General features: G+C 31.7%; 3 protein-coding genes and 1 non-coding gene across 6 annotated transcripts; 3 read left to right on the forward strand and 1 right to left on the reverse strand.

Moving 5' to 3' along the window:
- Positions 1 to 9,394: 9,394 nt before the first annotated feature.
- On the reverse strand, positions 9,395 to 10,992 carry NDHU (Chaperone DnaJ-domain superfamily protein). Of its 2 annotated transcripts, XM_011021062.1 has the most exons (6): positions 10,693 to 10,992; positions 10,523 to 10,584; positions 10,344 to 10,433; positions 10,127 to 10,261; positions 9,991 to 10,014; positions 9,580 to 9,655 (listed from the first exon to the last, which is right to left on the reverse strand). In XM_011021062.1, exons 1-5 carry the CDS (start codon positions 10,952 to 10,954, stop codon positions 9,991 to 9,993), a joined length of 573 nt encoding a protein of 190 aa, XP_011019364.1. In that variant the 5' UTR covers positions 10,955 to 10,992; the 3' UTR covers positions 9,580 to 9,655. The 2 variants fall into 2 exon arrangements, with proteins under 2 accessions (XP_011019363.1, XP_011019364.1); XM_011021061.1 differs by lacking the exon at positions 9,991 to 10,014 and having other exon boundaries at positions 9,395 to 9,655.
- A 127-nt stretch (positions 10,993 to 11,119) lies between these two features.
- TRNAD-GUC (transfer RNA aspartic acid (anticodon GUC)) lies at positions 11,120 to 11,191 on the forward strand. The gene has a single exon. It is a non-coding gene; the product is annotated as a tRNA-Asp (tRNA).
- PEX10 (peroxin 10) lies at positions 11,167 to 15,270 on the forward strand. Of its 2 annotated transcripts, XM_011021064.1 has the most exons (12): positions 11,167 to 11,593; positions 11,689 to 11,720; positions 11,812 to 11,901; positions 12,190 to 12,284; positions 12,374 to 12,584; positions 12,986 to 13,055; positions 13,164 to 13,242; positions 13,378 to 13,508; positions 13,976 to 14,070; positions 14,455 to 14,466; positions 14,515 to 14,591; positions 14,706 to 15,270. In XM_011021064.1, the coding sequence occupies exons 1-12, from the start codon at positions 11,374 to 11,376 to the stop codon at positions 14,806 to 14,808; spliced, it is 1,215 nt and encodes a 404-aa protein (XP_011019366.1). In that variant the 5' UTR covers positions 11,167 to 11,373; the 3' UTR covers positions 14,809 to 15,270. The 2 variants fall into 2 exon arrangements, with proteins under 2 accessions (XP_011019366.1, XP_011019365.1); XM_011021063.1 differs by lacking the exon at positions 14,455 to 14,466 and having other exon boundaries at positions 11,169 to 11,593; positions 14,500 to 14,591.
- Positions 15,271 to 15,942: 672 nt separating this feature from the next.
- On the forward strand, positions 15,943 to 19,572 carry LOC105122136 (40S ribosomal protein S3-3-like). Its single transcript, XM_011021065.1, has 6 exons — positions 15,943 to 16,079; positions 16,189 to 16,336; positions 16,835 to 17,006; positions 18,778 to 18,832; positions 18,935 to 19,066; positions 19,189 to 19,572. The coding sequence occupies exons 1-6, from the start codon at positions 16,050 to 16,052 to the stop codon at positions 19,360 to 19,362; spliced, it is 711 nt and encodes a 236-aa protein (XP_011019367.1). The 5' UTR covers positions 15,943 to 16,049; the 3' UTR covers positions 19,363 to 19,572.
- The last annotated feature ends 2,643 nt before the right edge of the window (positions 19,573 to 22,215 follow it).

Below are 22,215 nucleotides of genomic sequence, written 5' to 3' on the forward strand. Positions count from 1 at the left end.
TGATCAATATACTGACAAACATTTTCTATCGATGAAGCCATCGGTAAAAGTTTTACCGATGAAATAGGCGCCTTACACAGATGAAATGAATCCGTTAATAAAATTATTTAATGGTGTAATGTGAGTGTGTGAATCTAGCAAGATGTTAGTGTATTCTTCTTGGCAGAATACTGGATGCAGGATCCCTTCTTTGATAATTGAAAAGACCATAATAATAGCAATAAAAAATAATTAATTACAATATAATTTTTTAGAATAATTTTTATAATAAAAAATATCAAGTAAAAAGCAAATGATCTTAATTTGACAAAATCTTCATCATAATTTTTTTTCAAAGATTCAACGCAAACTTTAATTGCTATAATTTAGGCCATAATTTTATTAACAATATTAATAGATTAAAATCCTATCTAATTGTATTAATTAAAATAAAATTTATATCAATTCAAATAATATAATTAAATACGATAAGTAGCCTAATAATCAACTTAAACTCTAATTTTTTTAATTTAAATTTAATTAATTTAATAAATAATATCAATTATATTAAAAACATTTAAAATCTAAAATTATCAAACATAATATAAATATCTAATTATCAAATAAAACACAAAATTTAAAATGGGGTTTTCATTGACTTAAGAAGAAAAAAAAAACTTGAAGTGTAGATCCTCGGTTTTGTTACTCGCTACAGACAGAAGTGGGGTTGCCGGCGGGTAGGTCACGACGCCAATTATTGAATTCCTCCGAAGAAAGGGGTCAGCTTTTTGTGCTGCCAATGGCGGAACAGGAATTCATGTCCCAGTAGGCTGGGAGAAATTTATAACAAGTGGTCGTGGATAACAGCAAGCTCTGCCTTCATGGGATCCACAACGTTGTCGTGCTTTTGTAACAAGACAGATGATGGGACTGCTCTGCTCCATCACACAGAATGAATGCAGTGCTTTTGCGTCAGAACTCTTTCCTCCTTTCCTTTTCATTCCTGATGTGGTTGCTGATTGCAACGGTGCTCTTCTTGCACTTAGGCCAACTGTGCGGTGCAGGCAAAGCAGCCATGGTTTTTACCTCCGCAATTTTCCTTCATCTATTTATGAGTACCAAAGCTTTTGCGAGAGCCAAACGAAGATGTATATAATTTCCTTTTTCTCTGATGCCTGCATGCTATAATCTAATTAAATTAGGGTGTATACCTTTTAAATTACATTTACCGCAATTTTAGAAAAATTAGTCACGACATAACGATTATTGGTGAAATAAAAAACTATAGTCTAAAGAGACGGTATCGATAATCACTTTGTTATATAAGATGGTGACAAATACAGCGTCAACAAATTTGATAAGCATTTGATGTATATATTTTGAAAATGAATTTCATTAAAAATTAAGTTTGCACCATCATTTTGTGAAGTAGAAAATTACTATTTTTCAATTTACTTTTGCCCACATGTTGTCTAGAAGGAAAAACACTCAAGAGCCTATCTAATTTGTTGTTTGCTTCCTTCCTTTTCAACTCAAGTTGGGGTATTTTGTTTTTTTTTACGATCATTGTCATCTACATTATCAAGTGGATTTATTGGCATGTTTATGTAAATCATGATCAGTGAATTAATTCATAAGTTATTATTCACGTAAATACTGATTCTACTATTTATATGAACAGTGTTTATTGAACTGTATCCGACCTAAAAAAATTTAATTTTTTTTAAATTATATTTTACTCGAGAAAATAATGTTTAATATTATTTAATAACATTATATAAATTAGAAAGAAATCACATGATGACATGACATTTATGGAATTTAATCACAATTTCAGTTTTATTTTCGATGACATTTTACCTAATTTTGTTACACCCTCAAAAAACCATGAAAATTGTAGTCTTTATCAGATAAATTTTATACATAATGAAATTGTAGATAAGTTAATTGAACAATTAAAAATATTTAATATAAACTATTATTTATTTAATGGTTTAATAGTAGTAGTTAAATTTATAATATTTAAATTAAAATCATCAATATTAGTATATATCTTTTTTAGTTATTTTATAACCTCGATTTGAAAAACATGTTTAATCAAATACATTAAACTACTTTTTATTTAACCTCAATTTCAACTATAATTTTAACCAAATATATATAAATATCAAACCAATCTAAAAAAAAAAAAACTTTTTATAAAATAATTTTTTTCAAATCACGACTATAAAAGTTACTATAATATTAAATGTACTTTTAACCAACATATATTGCTGCAGGCCAACTACCATTGTCATGGGTAATTTTGTTTTCAAGATTTTTTTTTAATAGATTTGTTTTCCAATGCCAATTCATTCACTTTAAATAAATAAAATCTAGTATTTGAAAAACAATATTTGTTAGTAACATATTTTCAAAATTATTCAAAGTATACAAGAGAAAATTAATTAGATTTACCTGAAATATCTTTAAAATTGATCTTAAATTAATCAAATCAGGTATTGTTTTTAATAATTCTAGTCATTTACATGTAAGAAGCAAAAAGATGCATGTTATGACCACATATGCTACTAAAATTCTTCTTGAATAAAAAATGATGATGATGATTAAAAATTATTCAGAGCGTGTTTGATATTATAATAATATTTTTTAAAAATAATTAATTAAAAATATATAAAAATAAAATTTTTATTTTTGATACCATCCTACCAAAACAATCTAGAATTTTATAAAAATAATTTAAAACTAAAAAAGAAAAAGAAAAAAAAAAGAGTATTCACATCTCCAAATCCAAACGTAGGCACGGGGGTAGCTGAGACGCACCCTGAAATCTCCAAATCCTAACCTAGACACGGGGGTAGCTGAGACGCACTCTGCAATCTCCAAATCCTAACTTAGACACGGGGGTAGCTGAGGCGCACCCTGAAATCCCAATCTATCAGTCATGCCATCGTCCCGGGACCAGAAAACTAGAGAGTGACCTTTTAGTTAAATAAAAAAGGGAAAGGTGCTCTAATTGCTGGTTTAAATAAGAGAAATTTAAGTGGTGTTTGCTTTTCTTTTAATGACACTCGTGAGCGTGACCAGCCCTTTCCTCCGCAAGGTCCCCTACAAGGACCACTAGTCTTTGTAACTCAGCTCGACGAGGGGCACTCAGAATAGTCAGAGAGTTCAGATTTTGGAATCACTTCAAAAAATGTTTGTTCTTACTTCGCCCTCGTGTCAGCGAGGAAAAGAGAAGTTTTTTTATTTATGTAAGTATGGCTAGAGTGGGTTTTTTTTTTTTTCATTACTTTTTTATTTATGAAAAGATTTAATGAGTCTTGAGATTCACTATAAAACCAAATTAATCTTCTACATTGCATTACCATAACTGAGAAAATTTTATTTTATCGGAAGAAATCATACCAAGAAATTATTCATGATTAAGGTCAATTATTGGGAACATAGCTATTCTGTAGGTGCAAATTATAATACAAATATTATTTCACAGTAATCATTTGCGGCGGGCATGGTGTTTGATGCCAAAAGTAACAAATTTCTCCTACTATTCTGAATAAAAAAGCTACACGTGATTACGATTGTGATTGTGACTGTAATTTTGAATTTAGATAGATTTATAATTGAAAGTAATTTTTATTTAGAAATATACTGAAATAATAAATTTTTAAAAAAATATTTTTAATATTAATACATCAAAATAATTTGAAAATATATAAAAAAATTAATTTTAAATTTTAGGAAACAAAACAATGATTTTTTTTTTGTAACAAGATAAATACAAAATTACATCATTTTCAAAAATTTTAAGAAAATGATATAATTTGTAAAGAACTAATGTTAGTAATTATCATTCTTAAAGAATTGTTGTTGAGGATAATAGTTTAAATAAAAACTACAATTTAGAATTGTGGTTTTAATGCAACCATTATTTTTGTGCATTGCAACACACACACATGTATTTTTTTAAAAAAACTTCTTTTAAAAATAAATAAAGATTGAAATTGTAAAGAAAATTTTAGAAAGCTTTCAAGTGCGAGAGCTGTTAATGATAAAAAATTTATAAGCTAATTATTCTTGATTTAGATGAAACTTTAAACAGTTAAGAAAACTTCTAGTACTTCACTTTCTCAATCAATTTTTAATTAATAAAATTGGCGCTACTGAGGTTTCAAACTCAAGTGCAGAAAAAATTGAGTTATATCTTAGCTGGTAGTGATGATTTATCCTCATATTACTAAATTCATAATAATAAATGAAATTAGATCGTATGTCGATTTATCATAACAATTTCATGTTATTTGTTTCCCTTTGCCATATCTCTCTCTTCATGTGCCTCTAAACCAATACAAAAACCAACTTAAGAATAGCTACAACTCCAAAATAAAATTAAAATGCATAGAAAATAGATTTGAAGTATAGGCAAAATTACTAGGGTAGCAATTGTTTTTAATTGAAAGATCAAAGTATAATTGTTTTTAGTTGAAAGATCAAAGACATCTAATTAAAAAGAATATATAAACCATGTTTAATTAGTATTATTAAAAAATAGCTTGAGAAAATATATATTTGATTATATTAGGCATTGTCCATATTGATTGTGGGATTATGCTAACAAAATTTTTTTTTTGATGGTATTAACAAAAACAAAATCAGGTGGAAAAGGTCATTTAGCTCAAAATAAAAAATTAATATTTATTTGAATAGTGAGGGGACAAGTTTGCTCTTATAACAATGAAATATAATGCTTCCTATAAGGGATAAATGGATATTTTCACAAGGTCTATAGATTAGTATTAATCTAATTAAAGGTAATTTGGTTTTTTTTAGCATAATAGAATTATTTAAATGCTTTTAAAGGTAAAAGATTTGTTAACTTGAATCAAGGGACTTATTGTATATTTTAATTTTTTAAGCATAGTAAAAAGACCATGTAACCTTTAGAATTTAAAAAAAATTCAGCATTTTCTTCAAGGGCTTATTAGTACATTCTTCTTGTTTTTTTTATGATTGTCATGTGATATCATAGATAAATTATTTTTTTTTATTGAACAACAAAACAATAAAAAAAGAAGGTGCTCTTACATGTGTTTTCTGTTTTGTCTTGAAGATGACTATCTGTATAGATAGCGTGTGTATTTTTATTAACACTAGTTCAATACCAATTTGATTTTTTTTTCCCTCTTTTTATCTCAATTGTCACATTTCCTTTTAAAACATCCACTTTCTTTGAGACCTTTTTTTCAAAAAAAATTGGACTATGTCATTTTCATCATTTAAAGTTTGATTTATTGGAAATTGATTTTTATACTTTTTCCTTTAATTTTTCTTTTTATTGAATTATCATAATTATTATTTATTCCTGTCACATTTTATCACTATTCTTTTTAGTGCTAACTTTTTTTCTTTGACAAGTCTTTAAATTATTATTTTTTTTTACAATTTCATCACTCAAAGTTAATTTGGTTGAGAATTAAACTTTTTTATTGAACTTGTTCAAGAATTTTATGATTTTCATGGTCCCTGGATTTGTGTTTAATTCAAGTTGACTCATATTTTTTTCATTGTTTATTTTATTTTTATTCTTTAATATTACATTATTTGATTACTTGACCTGGATTCAGATCTAATTTTTTAGACCTTTTTAAATTATATTTATTTTTTTAATTTTTATCATTCAATTTTTAATTCATTAAAGGTGAAGCTTCACCTATTTTTCTTTTTTTCTAAAAAAAATTATTATATTCTTAGATAATTTATTCATTAAAAGTCAAATTTTTTTTCTTAACATTGTTTTTAACTTTGAAAAAAAGTTACCGATGGCAAAGCCTACAAATCAAGTGCAATCCATGCTTGAAATCCTCGTCGAGTGATGTGAAGTGGAAGAGGTCGGATACAAGGAACGTCTAAATATTCAAATTACAGCAAAGAAAAGGAAACTACAAATGGATAGGTATATCATTTAATAATGAGCACTCCTCATCTCTAAGCATCAAATGTTGATTGATGTATCATTATTTTTGCATTTAGTATCTTCTTAAATTAAGGTCGTGTTTAATAAAATGATTACTCACTCTCTTTCTACTAACAATTTATCAATACAATAAAAAATATTAAAAGAAAAAATTATTTTAAAATTATTTTTTCCCCTTATTAAAATTATTTTAAAAGTAATTCATTTATATTTTGAAGTAGTCCCTCTCTCTCTCTCTCTCTCTTCATGTGCTTCTAAACGAGTACAAAAACTAAATTAGGAATAGTTACAGCTCCAAACAAAATTAAAATACACAGAAAATAGATTTCAAGTACAGGCAAAATTATAATGGTAGCAATTGTTTTTAGTTGAAAGATCAAAGGATGGTAGTAATTGTTTTTAGTTGAAAGATCAAAGACATCTAATTAAAAAGAAAAATATAAGCCATGTTTAATTAGAATTATTAAAAAAATAGCTTGATTCAATAAATATTTGATTATATTGGGCATTTTTCATATTGATTGTGGGCTTGTGCTAAAGGAAATCTTTTTTGGCTCGTTTTAACAAAAACAAAATTACATGAGAGAAGTCATGTAACTCAAAATAAAACAATAATATTCATTTGAATAGTGAGGGGACAAGTGTGCTCTTATAACCATGAAACACAATGCTTTTTATAAAGGATAACTGGATATTTTCACGAGGTCCATAGGTTATTGTTGATTTAATTAGGAGTAACTTAGTCTTTTTCCATATAATGGAACAATAAAATTATTTAAATGCTCTTAAAGGCAAAAGATTTGCTAACTTAAATCTAGTGGCTTATTGTATATTTTAAATTTTTAAACATAGTAAAAAAACTATTTAGCCCTTGAAATTTGAAAAAAATCAACACTCTTTAAGAACTTATTAGTACATTTTTTTTATTTTTTATATGGTTGTGATGTGATATCAAAGATATATTGAATTTTTTTATTGAACAACAAAACAATAAAAAAAAAGGTGATTGGTGCCTGCTTTAACACGCACCAGCATGTATGTTGCTCTATCGTATTCAAGTAGCACATGAAACAGTTTACGGTGGTAAAAAATAGCCTTCTAGATTGTTGAAGGTTATTTTTTGTTTTGTCTTGGAGATAACTACCTATATAGATGGTGTATGTATTTTTATTGTCAATGATTTTGACGCCAATTTGATTTTTTTTTCCCTCCATCTCTAGCTTGATTGCAGGATTGCCTTTGAAAAAATCCATTTTCTTTGAGATGTTTTTTTAAAAAATTAGATTATATCATTTTTATTCTTTAAAATTTGATTTGTTGAAAATTCATCTTTGTATTTTTTTATATTTTTCTTTCTATTAGATTATTTTAATTATTTTTTTCTATAATTTCATCATTTGTGAGTTTTTTCCTATCAAATTTTATCACTATTCTTCTTATTGCTAACTTTTTTCTTTGACAAATTTTTTAAATTGTTATTTTTTTACGATTTTATCATTCAAAGTTAATTTAGTTGAGAATTAATTTTTTTTATTGAACTTGTTCAAGGATTTTATGATTTTCATGGTCACTAAATTTATGCTTAAACTCATCTATTTTTTTTCATTGTATTTTTATTTTATTTTTATCTTTTAATATTATATTATTAGATAATTGAGTTTAATGATATTATACAATTTTCCTTTTGCTTTCGAACGTGCCCTGGTATCACAATTGAGTTAAATATTTTTTTTCTTGATTTAAGTGGATTCAGATATAATTTTTTAGACTTTTTTAAATTATATATATATTTTTTAATTTTTATCCTTCAATATTTAATTTGTTAAATTTCAAGCTTCACCTTTTTAAAGAAAAAACAAAAAATTATTATATTTTTATTTAATTTATCGATTAAACTAATGATTGAGAATCAAATTTTTTCTCTTAACATTGTTTTTAACTTTGAAAAAAAGTTACCGATAGCAAAGCCTACAAATCAAGTCCAATCTATGCTTGAAATCCTCGTTGATTGATGTGAAGTGGAGGAGGACGGATGCAAGGAACGTATAAATATTCAAATTACAGCAAAGAAAAGGAAACTACAAATGGATAGATATAATTATTTAACAATGAACACTCCTCGTCTCTAAGCAGCAAATGTTGATTGATGTGTTATTATTTTTACATTGAGTATCTTCTTAAATTAAGGTCATGTTTAATAAAATAATTACTCACTCTCTTTCTAATAACAATTTATCAATACAAAAAAAATTTGTTAAAAATAATTTTTGTCCCTTATTAAAATTATTTTAAAAGTAATTCATTTATATTTTTTAACCATTACCAAAAACCATCTAACGCCTTCCTCCCACCCACCCCAGGAGAAGAGATTAGGAGAAAAATGGTCCCGTTGTTTAATGGGCTGTGCTAAGATGTTTTTTCCTTGGCCCATATTTAGATTAAAATTGCAGAGAAAAACATAGAAGCCTTTACACATTGAGCCTATGTTTGGTTATGTTTGCTGGCTTGTCACATGAAATAGAAGGTTAGCCCCATGCGCCAAGTCCTGCTTTTATTTTTAAATGAATGAATAAGGTGTTGTGTGCTTGCTTAGATTTCATAGCTGAAAATTTAATTTTGTAGTTTTTTATTTTAAAAGATTATATTTTAATTTTTTTCATTAAAAAACTCTTAATAAACATCATCATAATCTCAAAAAACCAATTTCTTGACTCAAAACATCCTAAAAACCAAAATTAAACTAGCAAATAAATAATTCTCAACCTCAATTTACTTTTTTAAATGAATGTTAAAAAACATCTAAATGGAAACCTCTTCTCATATACAAATTTTTGACATGAGAATGGATTTTTTTTTATTGTTGAAAGCTGTCAACCAATAACTTTCAATCTTATTCTTCAAATTAGTGAAAAATAAAAAATCTAAACTTTTGGACCAATACTGAAATTTTAAAAACTTAAATGACCTAAAACAAAGTTAATGTAGAATATAGAGATTGAGTATGACTTTTTTCATATAAATTTGAGATGGACATTTTTGTTTTTCTATTCTTTATTTGATTTTTATTACTTTAATTCTGATTTAATGCTATAAATTAAAATTATATCTCGATAAATTAAATGGAACAATCAAGTTCTAAAATTTTATCAAAATCTTTACCTTTCAAGAAAGAGCAAACATAAACTTGGAAGTGAAAAAATATTAAAAAAACAAAATAAAAAAAATACATTGATAACAAATATGTAAAATAACTTTGTTTTAATCAAAGTTTTTAAATTGCAAGAGACTATAAAGTACAACTATAGAAAAAATGAGATGTGTTTTGCTGTGAGTCAAATAATTTTATTTTTTATAAAAAATTATCATGAAAAACCCACATCTTTAGTGTTTTAAATAATTATAAAATGTAATATAATAGTAATAGTCAAACAGTGTAAAATAGGATATTAATAGCGTTAGTGCTAATCATAATCAGACATGAATAAATTTGTGTATATATCTATTCATATAACAACACAAGCACACCTTAAAGGGAGAGCATATTACGAGGGTAGTTGATATTTGATAAAGAGATAATGAACCAAGATTGTTTATAAATCATTAAATTTATCTGTTGAGGGTAACGGATAACGTGACGGCTAGGACTAACCATGCCAGTGCAAAGTATCCCACCAATCTTGTCGGTCCCTCATCCTCTGGTTCCTGCAACACAAGTCATTTGATCACCGTGGAGAATTTTATGGATTGTGCAAAAGGAAGGAAATTGAATTTATGATCTAAATAAAAAACAAAAATTTATAAATTGAAGTTTTATAAAGCTATTCTTCAATTTCTGGAACTACGGCCACATCCTAATAGAGGCACCGATGGAGTTTCAAGTTTCAACAACTCATTGGACTTGGAACAGAGAAACCTTGAGAGCAAAACTCAGAGTTTAGACATTTTAAGGGCCTAATGTGCCTCAGTCATTCAAAGAACTTGAAGAAAATTGTTGGTAATCCATGATTATGCATCAGAACTGAACTCTGGAGGATAACCTAAATGTTGACTGCCACTAAAACCTGAAAGGTTGATTTTACTTGATATTATACGGGCCTTGCAGCTAAAAGGAGAGCCAATAATAACATGTATTATCCCGCGGCGGAGGAGACAATACTTTAGTTAGGGAGGTACCTGTGGCGGAGGAGGTGCAGTTGGTGTGAAGTCCACTTCATAAGGCCACATGTATCTTTCTGGTTTCTCACTCCTGACCAGGCTCCAATCGTACATTCTTCTCTCATCTCTAGAGGATAAAATTGTGTAGGATTCCTAATTAAGAATGGACAGAAAGAATGATTCACAATTTCCCATAAATTAAAAGAAGAAAAAAATGTCATCAGGTAATATTAACCTTTAGAAGTTCCATTTTTTCCCTGACTTCTGCTTCATCAAGCCCCTGATTCAGGAGCTCTTCGACCTTGTTTTTATATGCAACCGTAACCTGTTGAATAAGAAACAGAGAAAACGAGACATTTTACTAAATGAAATAAAATAGACTCATAAAATTAAGTCAACAACATTTTTGGAGACCTCTTCATATGAAGATCTTCTCTGGATCCCAAGTCTGCCATAGTGATCCACATCTGTAATCGCTGCATTCCAAACTCATTTCTTTACTATCAGACGCAAAATAATATGTTGTCTTATCAAATCAAAAGCGCATATATATATATATATATATATCGGTTTGTAATATTTACGTATGCCACGAAGAGCTCTCTCCACATTAAGAGCAGAAATCAAAGACGGAGGCCCTCCCGGAACTTCAATGTAATTCTCTGAATCTTCTACCTCAGTTGCGGCAGTCTCGGCTGCTCCATCGCTAGAGCTTCTAATATAAAATCTACGTTGTTTTGATGCAAATGAGACCGATGTTAAGAATACATTGCCATTTTTGCACGCCTCATTACAGAAAATTTGCCGGGAAATATACACAGCTGCTGTTGTCGATGGCACAGACATGGTCCTGTGGCCGTTTTTTTTCCAGTTATATCCATATCTATGGATTGCTATTATAGTTTGGTGGAAGTAAGGCAAGGGTTTCTTGACCAATCGAAAGTTATCCAAATGCCTCGGCTTAGTGAAATATACTATAAAAATATTTATTCGACAGAGAAGTACAATGAAGTCGTTGTAGTATAGTGGTAAGTATTCCCGCCTGTCACGCGGGTGACCCGGGTTCGATCCCCGGCAACGGCGTATTTCAGTTTTAGATTTTACAGAATTTATTTGGTTATGAAACGACGTCGTATGCTGTTCTTGATGATCCTAATCCCAAAGGCCAATTTAATTATTTCAAGCTCCTTTATTATCCTCTCAGTTCTCTCTGCACTCAATAATAGTTTATAAAAAATCTGAGAGAAAAAAGCGAAAAATTAAATATGGGAGTGAGAAGGCACGGACAATCCTCCGGTTCGGGCAATGACCCTGGGCCCAGTGGAGAATCCGGTCGGACTACTTCATCGACCACCACAACTAGCAATGAACCACGGCGGTTTCCGCCAGCTGCTCAGCCAGAAATAATGAGAGCCGCCGAGAAAGATGACCAGTACGCTTCCTTTATTTACGACGCTTGCCGCGACGCCATTCGTCACCTCTTCGGTCTCTCTCTAATTTAATTAATCTTTACCTCTTCAATTCAATTCCAATTTTACGACTAATTACTCTCTCTCTTTTAAATCTAAATGTGTCTATAGGTACAAGAGTTGCTGTAGCTTACCAGAATGAGGTTATTATTAGTCATTTCCTTTTTAATTAATCAAACAATTTACAGTTCTAATTACAATTAAGTGAGAGTGTTGTTTGATTTTGTTTTGCAGACAAAACTTTTAGGGCAAATGCTATATTATGTTTTGACAACAGGTTCAGGACAGCAAACCCTTGGTGAAGAGTATTGTGACGTAACTCAGGTATTTATCATTGTTTTGAAGATATTAATTTATAGCCTTGTAATCTGTATTGTTTATGCATAATTGTGAATTTCCTTAAAAAGGTTGATCCTTGACCACACATTTCTAATTCTATTTTTAGGTCTAGTAATTGTATGATTAGAAAGTGAGTGCAAGAGCAGTTGGTCATAATTGTGGACCTATCTAAACAGTGCTACTGCTTTTTTGGTCTTCTAAATTTTGGGGGGAATTCTATAAGATTTTTAGTTATGTCCACTTCTCTGCTGATAACAGAATTTGTTTTTCCAGGTTGCAGGGCCGCATGGACTTGCTCCAACACCAGCAAGGCGTGCTCTTTTCATTGTATATCAGACGGCTGTTCCTTATATTGCAGAAAGAATTAGGTGAAAATCCCCCCACCCATCCTTTGTCTACTATATTTCATACTCATAACTAAACATTTTTATGTGAGAAACTAGCATCTTTTCTACAGTTCTAGAGTTGCGTCCCATGCTATTGCACTTGATGATTCTCTGTCTGATGAGCCTTATAGAGACATCGGTTCAGGGACCAGTCAAGCTCAATCTCCTGTAATAATTGAGTTACCATCTTCATCTTCTGCTGGGACATCTGTTTCTGTACTATCAAGGTTGAGGCAGAAATTTAATGGACTACGGATGCAGGCAATTCAAAGATGGCCTACGGTATATTTATCCTCAACTAACCTCGGTCATGCAAGCTTAAATTTGCTCTTTTAGTTTTCTGGTGCAATATCAAGGATATGAAAATTTTTTGGATGAAGTTTTGATTCGCTTTGAAGGGTTCATAATAAGTTATTTACTTAATGTCTGTAATTTCCATGATTCCTTTTCTGAGACCTTTTTCCTTGTTCCTTTTCTCCCTTCATGATTTGCATCACAAGTTCATTACTGCTCCCATCAAATTGGTTCCGTGAACACCTTGGGTAACACAAAACATTTCCTCTTTTTTTTCTTAATTATCCTTGATGACTTGCAACACAAGTCCACAATTGCACCCATCAAATTAGTGTTGTGAACTGAACACCTTCTGTAAAACATAATCTTTTTTCTTCTGTTACATTCAGGTACTTCCTGTAGCTCGTGAATTTTTGCAATTGGTTCTTCGCACAAACCTTATGTTCTTCTACTTTGAAGGTGATTCCATGTGTCAGAGATTCATGTATAGCAGTAAAAGTTTAAGAATTTTTTCTTTCAGTAAGTATTCATCTTGTGGTCTATCTTCCTCCTTTTTTTTCTTTGCAGGCATGTATTATCATATATCCAAACGTGCATCTGGTATACGATATGTATTTATTGGGAAACCATCCAATCAAAGGCCTAGGTATGGAGTTCTGTACTTTCTCTTAACCAGTAATCACACCTTCAATCTCCCTCTTCACACCTCCTCATGTCTGGCTTGCTACAAGACATCATTTTTTCTGGTCTTGCATGCCAACCCTTAAACATCTTGGTACAGATACCAGATACTTGGTGTGTTCCTTCTCATTCAGCTGTGTATCATTGCTGCTGAAGGTCTCCGCCGCAGCAATTTATCTTCTATTGCAAGTTCAGTTCATCAGACATCCTTGGTGTCCCACCAAACTGCAGGTAATCAATTTTAAATAACATTCATTCTTTTATTGCATAAAAACCATGTTCTGGTAACCTGATAACTTCATTCTTCAAGACAATTGCTGCCTCTTCATGTTTATGCAACATGCTAAAGGTATCCAGTTTTCAATACAATATCTTGGCTAAATCTTTCCTTTCATTACTGGGTTCAACAGGAAAACCACACAAACTACAGCTGCAGTTGATATTGTAGAAACATGAAATTTGTATTCTCAACTTATTTCCACAGGGAAGATATCAATTCAGTTTTTTTGAATGAAGTGCCTATAAACATAAAACCTTAGTTTTGATTGCAATTCGATGAAGATGCATTTACTGCAACGGTTTTTTCCCCCCCTTAAAAAAAAATTCTCCGAAAGTGAATTGTTTTGCTGCATCTATTACGACATGGGCGACCTTTTCTAATCTACTACAATCCAACTCATCTCCTCCTGGGTTTATAGGACGTGGTTTGCCTGTCTTGAATGAAGAAGGCAATTTGATACCTTTGGAGTCTGGCAATGGGAATTGGGTATCAGATTCCACATCAACTTCAGAGGTACATTTTCTAATTTTCTCACTGAATTTTGTATTTTGCTCATCTTGTTTAGGCTATTTTTCTGGTGAGAGATATTTTGGAAAAATTACAGTGCATCATATTCATGCAAGTGACAGGGTTATGGAACCATTGCCCTTAGCCAAGGCATCTCACTTTGCAACCCTTATTAGTGGTTGTTTGTTTACTTCCTTTGTTTAACAAAACAGGAGTTTTGACAACACTGATGTAATATGTATGCCATATGAGGACGTTGATTCACTTGCTTACCATAAACTTTCCGCCATTTGTAGAGCCAAATCATCCCAAAAATTTCCCGTTTTGTTCTGTTTAATCTATTTTGTATTGGATGTTAACCCTATTTTACTGCTGTTTGTGTAAGAGCAGTCTAATGCAATAAGCCCTATTTTACTGCTGTTTGTGTATGACCAGTCTAATGCAATAAGCAGCAGCAGCAAATGCACACTTTGCTTGAGTAATCGGCAATACCCAACTGCTACAGCTTGTGGTCATGTGTTCTGCTGGTACTGTATCCAACTCATCTCTGTTTTTTTTTTTCTTGGCTCTCTTTCACCGTGTTTCCTACTCGTTTTAAGGAGCCTTTATTGTCTAATTTATGACATGCTGTTTTGGTGTAGGAATTGCATAATGGAATGGTGCAATGAGAAGCCTGAGTGCCCACTCTGCCGTACACCCATAACTCATTCAAGCTTGGTTTGTTTGTATCATTCAGACTTCTAGTATGTGTGATTAAGGCGGACATTATCGATATTAAGCAGCCTTAAAGAGAAACAAGCTGGAAGCAACTAGCTTGCGCTCTTTCTTCCCATGCATCAAGGATTTTTGAGATATAATCTGAGAATAACAGTTTATTATATGATTTCCCCCATGTTGACTGCAGTTATGGTCTTGGTAAATGGAGATCCTTTTTTTTTTTTTTTTTTTTTTTTTTGTAATCGGAATTATGTTCTGTAATGTGGTGTGCAAGGCCTGTGTCCACATGCTGTGTTTAGAGCACAATGTACTTGATAGACAATCCGTACAGGAAACAAATCATTGATTCCAGACCCTTGTAGATTGATTGCTTATTGGGGTCGACTGGAACATTCCTAGTCTTTATTTATGCAGAGAGGAAAACAAATACATTTTTCTGTATTTGGGGATGGGCAAAACCTATCATAATTCTTATCATTTTCCATGGTTTCTTCAGTCACTAAGAAACATTACCATCGTATCCATTTATTTATTACATCAGTGCACTATCTAATAATCCCATTTCTCAGGTGAACACGATTAAGTAAAATAAAAAAAAAATATTTTCGAGATGAATTTTTACAAAAAAATTCTGCAATTACTTGTGTCGCGAAACATGGTGGTGGTAGCTGTCCACCCTCAAAAGTCGGGCACAGTAAATCGTGTATATAAAATTTTAATAATCTTAATTACCTTGGACACATTATAAATCTCAAGTTTTAGAATATATAAAAATTTATATTTCATGAGTTTTGGATTTCATGGTGGCGACTATAAAATAGTATCAAGTGTTGAATTTGATATCTTATGAATAGAAGAAGATCCTAAGGTTTATCATTGAGCTGCCTCTCGTGATTACCTTTAGAGCATTAACAATGCTAGGGATTTTAACTTTTTTTTTTTAATGTAATTTTAAATCAATTTTACCACGCTAGACTCCTAAAAATAATTCTCCAAGAAAAAAAATGGTTCGTAAGCTTTCCCAATCTCATCTGGGCCTAACAACGTCTCTATCTAGTCCGGGGATCTAGGCCCACAATTTGCTTCTTAGATCAAAACGACAATACCAACCACCGTCTAATGAGATCGCAAAAAACCCTAGCCCTTTTTATACACAAGTACGCACCCATTTCTACTTCCACTGAAATATTAGGGTTTTCTGCGCTTAGCCTAAAGCAGTTCACTCTGAAAAGCGCCGTTGCTTCTCAAATCTCCAGTTTCCCCCAATCATGGCTACCCAAATCAGTAAGAAGCGCAAAGTAATTTCCAATTTCCTCCTCTGCTCTTCGGTCCTCTATCAATTAATTATTAAATAAGATCTATTGGAATTTTTCATGTAATTTTTTACTTATTTTTATTATTTTTCAGTTTGTTGCGGATGGAGTTTTCTACGCAGAGCTGAATGAGGTATTGACCAGAGAATTGGCTGAGGATGGATACTCTGGTGTTGAAGTGAGGGTTACTCCGATGCGCACTGAGATCATCATTAGGGCTACTCGTACTCAAAATGTTCTTGGTAAATGAATAATTTATTATTATTATTATTATTTTATGAGTGAGAGTTACTCTGTATCTTTAGCCTCTAGATGCTGAAAAATGGATGAAAAGATTCGTAGCTTGAATTCAAGACAAGGGAAGTTAGATGCTTTTTGATGCCTTAATTGCTGTCAAAATTGGTTTTAATCTTGATGAGGATGAGGCTTTTTCTTAGGAGCTAATGATGGTATTTTGAGACCACAACGATTGATTCCATACACTGTATTCTTCAATTGCTATTGTGTTTCGGCGAGCTCAATACTTTTTAACCAAATTTATAGTTGATGTAGTTGACGATGAATAAATCATATGGGCTCTCAATTCACATATTCTTCCGTATTTTTGTTTATTCTGTATTTCCACAATTGATTCTAGCCAATACATTTTCTGTTTTTGAGGTTATTTTGTAATCAATAAATAATTTTTTATATAATTTAATGGATTTAATTTTGTTTCAACTCTTTTGTGTATGTTTTAGGTGAGAAGGGAAGGAGGATCAGGGAGCTGACTTCCGTTGTTCAGAAACGTTTTAAGTTTCCTGAGAATGGTGTGGAGCTCTATGCTGAGAAAGTTAACAACAGGGGTCTCTGTGCCATTGCTCAGGCTGAGTCTCTTCGTTACAAGCTTCTCGGAGGCCTTGCTGTTCGCAGGTATATTGGAATGTTACAACAATATTGGTTGATTTGTTATTAGGTGATTGTTATTCAGTTTCTTTGCATTGGTTTGCATATCAGCATGCTTGATAATTGACTGTTGGTGTTGTCATGTTCTGTAATGCTATGAATTCTGATGTTTCTAATTATATGGTTTAGTTTTATATATTAATTATTTTGTGTTCACAATGTCATCTTTATAGGGAGTTGGTTATTTACAAATGTCCTTCTCGTGTTTAGTAATGCCATCTATGTTTTTATTATCCAAGGAATGAATGTCATTCATTGCACAATTTTGGATGGTAGATGTCACGTTTCATGAATAAACATTTATTTCTAGAGTGTCCTGCATGGTAGGAAACATTATCATCTTGTGCTTTTTTTTGTGGCTTTGGTAGCATCATTGATATTGCTTCTTTTTTTTAAAAAAAAAATTATGTTATGAATTTTTATGTTTTTAATTATACATGATATAGTATTATGTATTAACATTTTTGTCTTGACAAAGTCTTCTTTATAGCGAGTTGGTTATAAAAAAATGTCCATCTCGTGTCGGAGGATGACAATATTAAGGTTTGCCATCTATTTTGTTTGTATCCAAGGAACATGACTGTCATTCCTTGCTCCAGATTTTGGATGGTAGATGTTACATTTTATGAACAAGCATATAACGTTAGGTTTGCATGTATACTTTTTATCTACAGTAGCATCATTTATATTGCATATATCATATTTATCCTATGAATTTTTATGTTTCTAGTTATGTGGTGTAGTGTTATGTATTAACAATTTTGTCTTGACAAAGTCATCTTTATAGCGAGTTGGTTTGCACAAATCTCCTTCTCGTGTCGGAGGATGACAATATTTAGGGTTGCCATCAATTTTCTTTGTATCCAAGGACATGAATGTCATTCCTTGCTCCAGATTTTGGATGGTAGATGTTACATTTTATGAATAAGCACATAACATTATGTTTGCATGTTTACTTTTTTATCTACAGTAGCATCATTTATATTGCATATATCATATTTATGTTATGAATTTTGATGTTTCAAGTGATAGTGTAGTGTTATGTATTAAGTATTTTGTTTTGATGAAGTCATCTTTATAGCGAGTTGGTTTGTACAAATCTCCATCTCGTGTCGGAGGATGACAATATTTTGTCTTGCCATCTATTTCCTTAGTGTACAAGGAATATGGATGTCTTTCCTTGCATGAGATTTTGGATGGTAAATGTCACATTGCACAAATAAGCTTTTATTTGGAGAATCATGCAGCATAGGAATGGCATCCATTTAAGGTTCCTAACAATGCTCAAGAAAATTGTTTTGAGTTTGTCTGGCTTCTTGCTCTGCAATTTAAGAACCTGGAGTTTAGAAGAGTCTTCTACAACAGTGGTGCTTTATCTATTTGAAAATCAGATAAAGATGCATGATGCATGAAGAAGGGTGACCTCACACATCACATGGTTCTGTCATGAATTTGCTATGTTGCCTTTGAACTTTTCTTTGTGCTTAACATATGAGCATTGTCTTCTCTTCTCCCCTGTTATACTAGATTAGCCTAGGGGGTTTCATATCAAACCTGTCTTTGAATTTTGGGTGCTTATGTTTTTTATGATTTGTTTGGGTTATCGAAACTATGAGGGGCATGGTTTTTTTTTTCATACCTCATGTCTCAGGGCACGTATTATGCTTTTATTTATCTGTTTATATTGCATTTTTTGTCCCGTTTGGAGTTTGTGGTTGAATTTTCTACATGTTCACAGGGCGTGCTATGGTGTCTTGAGATTTGTAATGGAGAGTGGGGCAAAAGGATGTGAGGTATGCTCCAAAGTTTTCTTGCATTTTTTTTTCCTGTTGTTTGCATTCTACCAGCATGCATGTGCAAATCTGTGCAAGTTTGATTCTCGTGTAATCTCTCAGGTTATTGTGAGTGGAAAGCTTAGGGCACAGCGTGCCAAATCCATGAAATTTAAGGATGGGTACATGATATCCTCTGGCCAACCTGTTAAAGAATATATTGATTCAGCTGTTAGGCATGTTCTTCTTAGACAGGTCAGTAGCCTCATGTGTTCCTCTCGTGGATTGTTGTTGCTTATTGTTTGTCTCCATTTTTTCTTGGCTTGTTTTCTTGTATCTCATTGGGTTTCTGTTTTCTTTGTAACCACACTTAACAGGGAGTGCTTGGCATCAAGGTCAAGATCATGCTTGACTGGGATCCTAAGGGCAAGGTGGGGCCAATGACTCCACTACCTGATCTGGTCACCATCCATCCTCCCAAGGAAGAAGAAGAGTATGTTGCTCCACCAGCGATGACAACCAATATCGAGATTCCAGTAGCATTAGCATAAATGTCGAGTACGGTTGCTTCCTAGCCTCGACTATCTCGCTTTTTGTAGCCTACTTTTACAAACCAAGATTTAATTTGGTATTGCTATTTATAGCTTCCAAAAATTGTCTCCTGTTTTTTGCTACAAAGGTCTGTCGCAAGATGATTTAACAAGTGCATTTTCGTTCAAAGATTTTCATTTACAACAGAGAGTTCATCCTTTAGTTGTTTATCTTTATTGTATTCTTGTTTTAGTTATTCATGAAAAATCCTCGATATGTCACCATTTAAGTATTTTAAAAGTGTTTTTGCCATTATGCATCAATTTTTTTAACCTTCTGATGTCTTAACTTTTTTCTAGGCTGGAAAAAAAAAAAACTTGCAATACGATGCGGGCTAAAAGGCTAGTTTATTCTAAGAAAAAGGTTGTTATTAATTTTTTTCATCTCCAATAATAGGGATGCAGCGTGTATGATGATGATATTTGCATTAGCAGGATAGACTCCTTAATTTTCCGACTCTTATCCTAACACGGCATGCTGTATATAGTTGAATGCTAAACTTAAAACATTTTCGATAATTCATAGTACTTGATTTAATTGTTACATTGACTTCTCCAGTTGCATGAAGATGGGAGGTTCTGTAATCAGAATTTGTAATCCCTCCCCTTCAAATTAAATTTCTCATTGATCATCAAACCAAGAACCAATTATAAATACCCTCCAGAAAATAAGCAAACAAGTCTTCAACCAATTATTGAAAGGCGTGCAGGTAAGCAAAATAAATTAATAACGAATTAATCGAAAAAATCAATCTGTTTTGGTTTTGATTTCAGATTTGAGAAACCATTAAAACCTTGGTTTTGATAAAACTAAAATTTAATGAAGTAGACCTTGGTTTTGATAAAATTAAAATTTAGTGATTTTTTATTTAAATCAGGGGTTTAGATTCTAACCATGTTTTTGAAAACACAATCCCAATCAGAATCCATATAAAGTATATTATCCAATTAAAAAAAAAAAAAACTTGGGATACGTGGAGACAACCCTCCTTGGATAGGATACTTCGATCGTGTCCTTGTCCATGCTCACTAGGCCATGTTTATGGTGGTTGCTATTTGATAAAATCGCTGTTGTTCCGATTGACAGAAGTTATGTGCAAGAAATTGCCATCGGCAAAAGCTGTTCAAGAGTTTGATAAACTGCATATAAATTACAATTGCTGGTTTAAATTAATGACAAAATATGAAAAAAAAAATCCGAATATTTAAATGCTTTTTAGCGCTTTATTTGACATGTGGACACTCTCTTTGTCCCCCCAGTGACTCGCTTTTATCCAATTCTTTGTCAAATATAAAAATTGCATTCAACTAAAAATTTTCAGAAAAAATAAAACAACACTTAGAATTCTAAAGAATTAAAATTCAGATCTACAAGTAGATGACTCAATATCTCTGCAACTTTGATTTTTCACTTCATACCCTTTCTTTGTCAAACAAGAGATCTGATTTATTAGTCTTTTACGTAAGACTTTCATCATAACACAGACTAGAGATTCATGAAAGTGTAGAACAACACAAGAAATACTAATACTAATAATAATAAAAAATAAATAAAATCAAATAACAGTTTTTAACTACATAAACATCGTAAAAAAACATTAGAAAGAATAAACAAGATAATAACCTATTTCAGACTAAAGTGACAAAACAAGATAATAACCTATTTCGCTCTGATTTTGGAGAAAGGAGGCACCTGAGGTACCATTATAAGATTTAAGTGTTTTTTTTTTTTTTTGTTGTCCTTAGCAGCACAATAAAGATAAATAAACAGACTAAGCTCCAAACGCACCGAAAATAGAGATTTGACTCCAGAATCGAGTTCTTTTAGGGGGGGTGGGGGGCACAAACATGAACTCAGTGAGTAAGATGATGGATGGAAGAAAACGAATCTCTACAAAATGAAAGGAGGGCCTGGATCGATGTCAAGAACCAAAGGCCACCACGAACATGTTATGGAATCATAATCAACTAGGCAAAGCGAGCACTAAAGTCTAAAATAATGCGACCGATTTCCAAACCCAATAGAGCACAAGCGAGTACCATGCCAAGCACGCTAAAAAAAAGAAAAGGATTATTTGGATTTGACCAAAATCTTCTGGCATGAGTTGGCAATATCATGGAAGCCAATTCTAGTTTGGTCACTCTCACTTGAAGTGATCATAACTAATAATTCTAACGGCAACAAAAATATCAGCAAGCGAGCCACTTGGTCTCTCAGGAAAGCTTGAAAACCTTATCACATTTAGCATCATATTTTATTAGGTCACATTCAAGCACTATCAGCACGTGTGCAGGACATTTTGACGGCATGTCACTCAAGAACTCCCATTCTTTTTTAGACACCTTGAGAGTTTTTTTTTTTTTTTTTGAAAAAAAAAATAGAGGGAGAGATAGTTCTCGGAGCACCAAGCTGCCCACACGCCAAAAGTTGGAATTGACAATGAGTTTGTCCCCAACATCCATTATTGAGGATTTTCTGTATTTAGGATTTCGTTTTGCTTATGAATAATGGTAGTGGGAAGCACCAAGCACGCCGGATGCCAGTGAAAAAAAAAATCTGTAATGATTCATGATTCCATTACTTCTTCCCCCAAACAGACGAAAAGGAGGATTGAGTCTAATGGTTTTCAAATCTTTTGTCGAGTTTTATTATGTAATTTAACGTTGCTCACTAGTGGACCTTACGGTTTTACTGCAATATTAAAACTCTCCTTTTCTCTTGTCGACTTGAATTTTATTTAAAGAAAATGGGTTCTTGAATCTCGATGGAGTTTGGCAGTGGAAATAATTATGCTCTTCAATTTTCTATTTTTA

This window comes from Populus euphratica, unplaced genomic scaffold (genome assembly GCF_000495115.2).
Source record: "Populus euphratica unplaced genomic scaffold, PopEup_1.0 scaffold19.1, whole genome shotgun sequence".
Taxonomy (NCBI): domain Eukaryota; kingdom Viridiplantae; phylum Streptophyta; class Magnoliopsida; order Malpighiales; family Salicaceae; genus Populus; species Populus euphratica.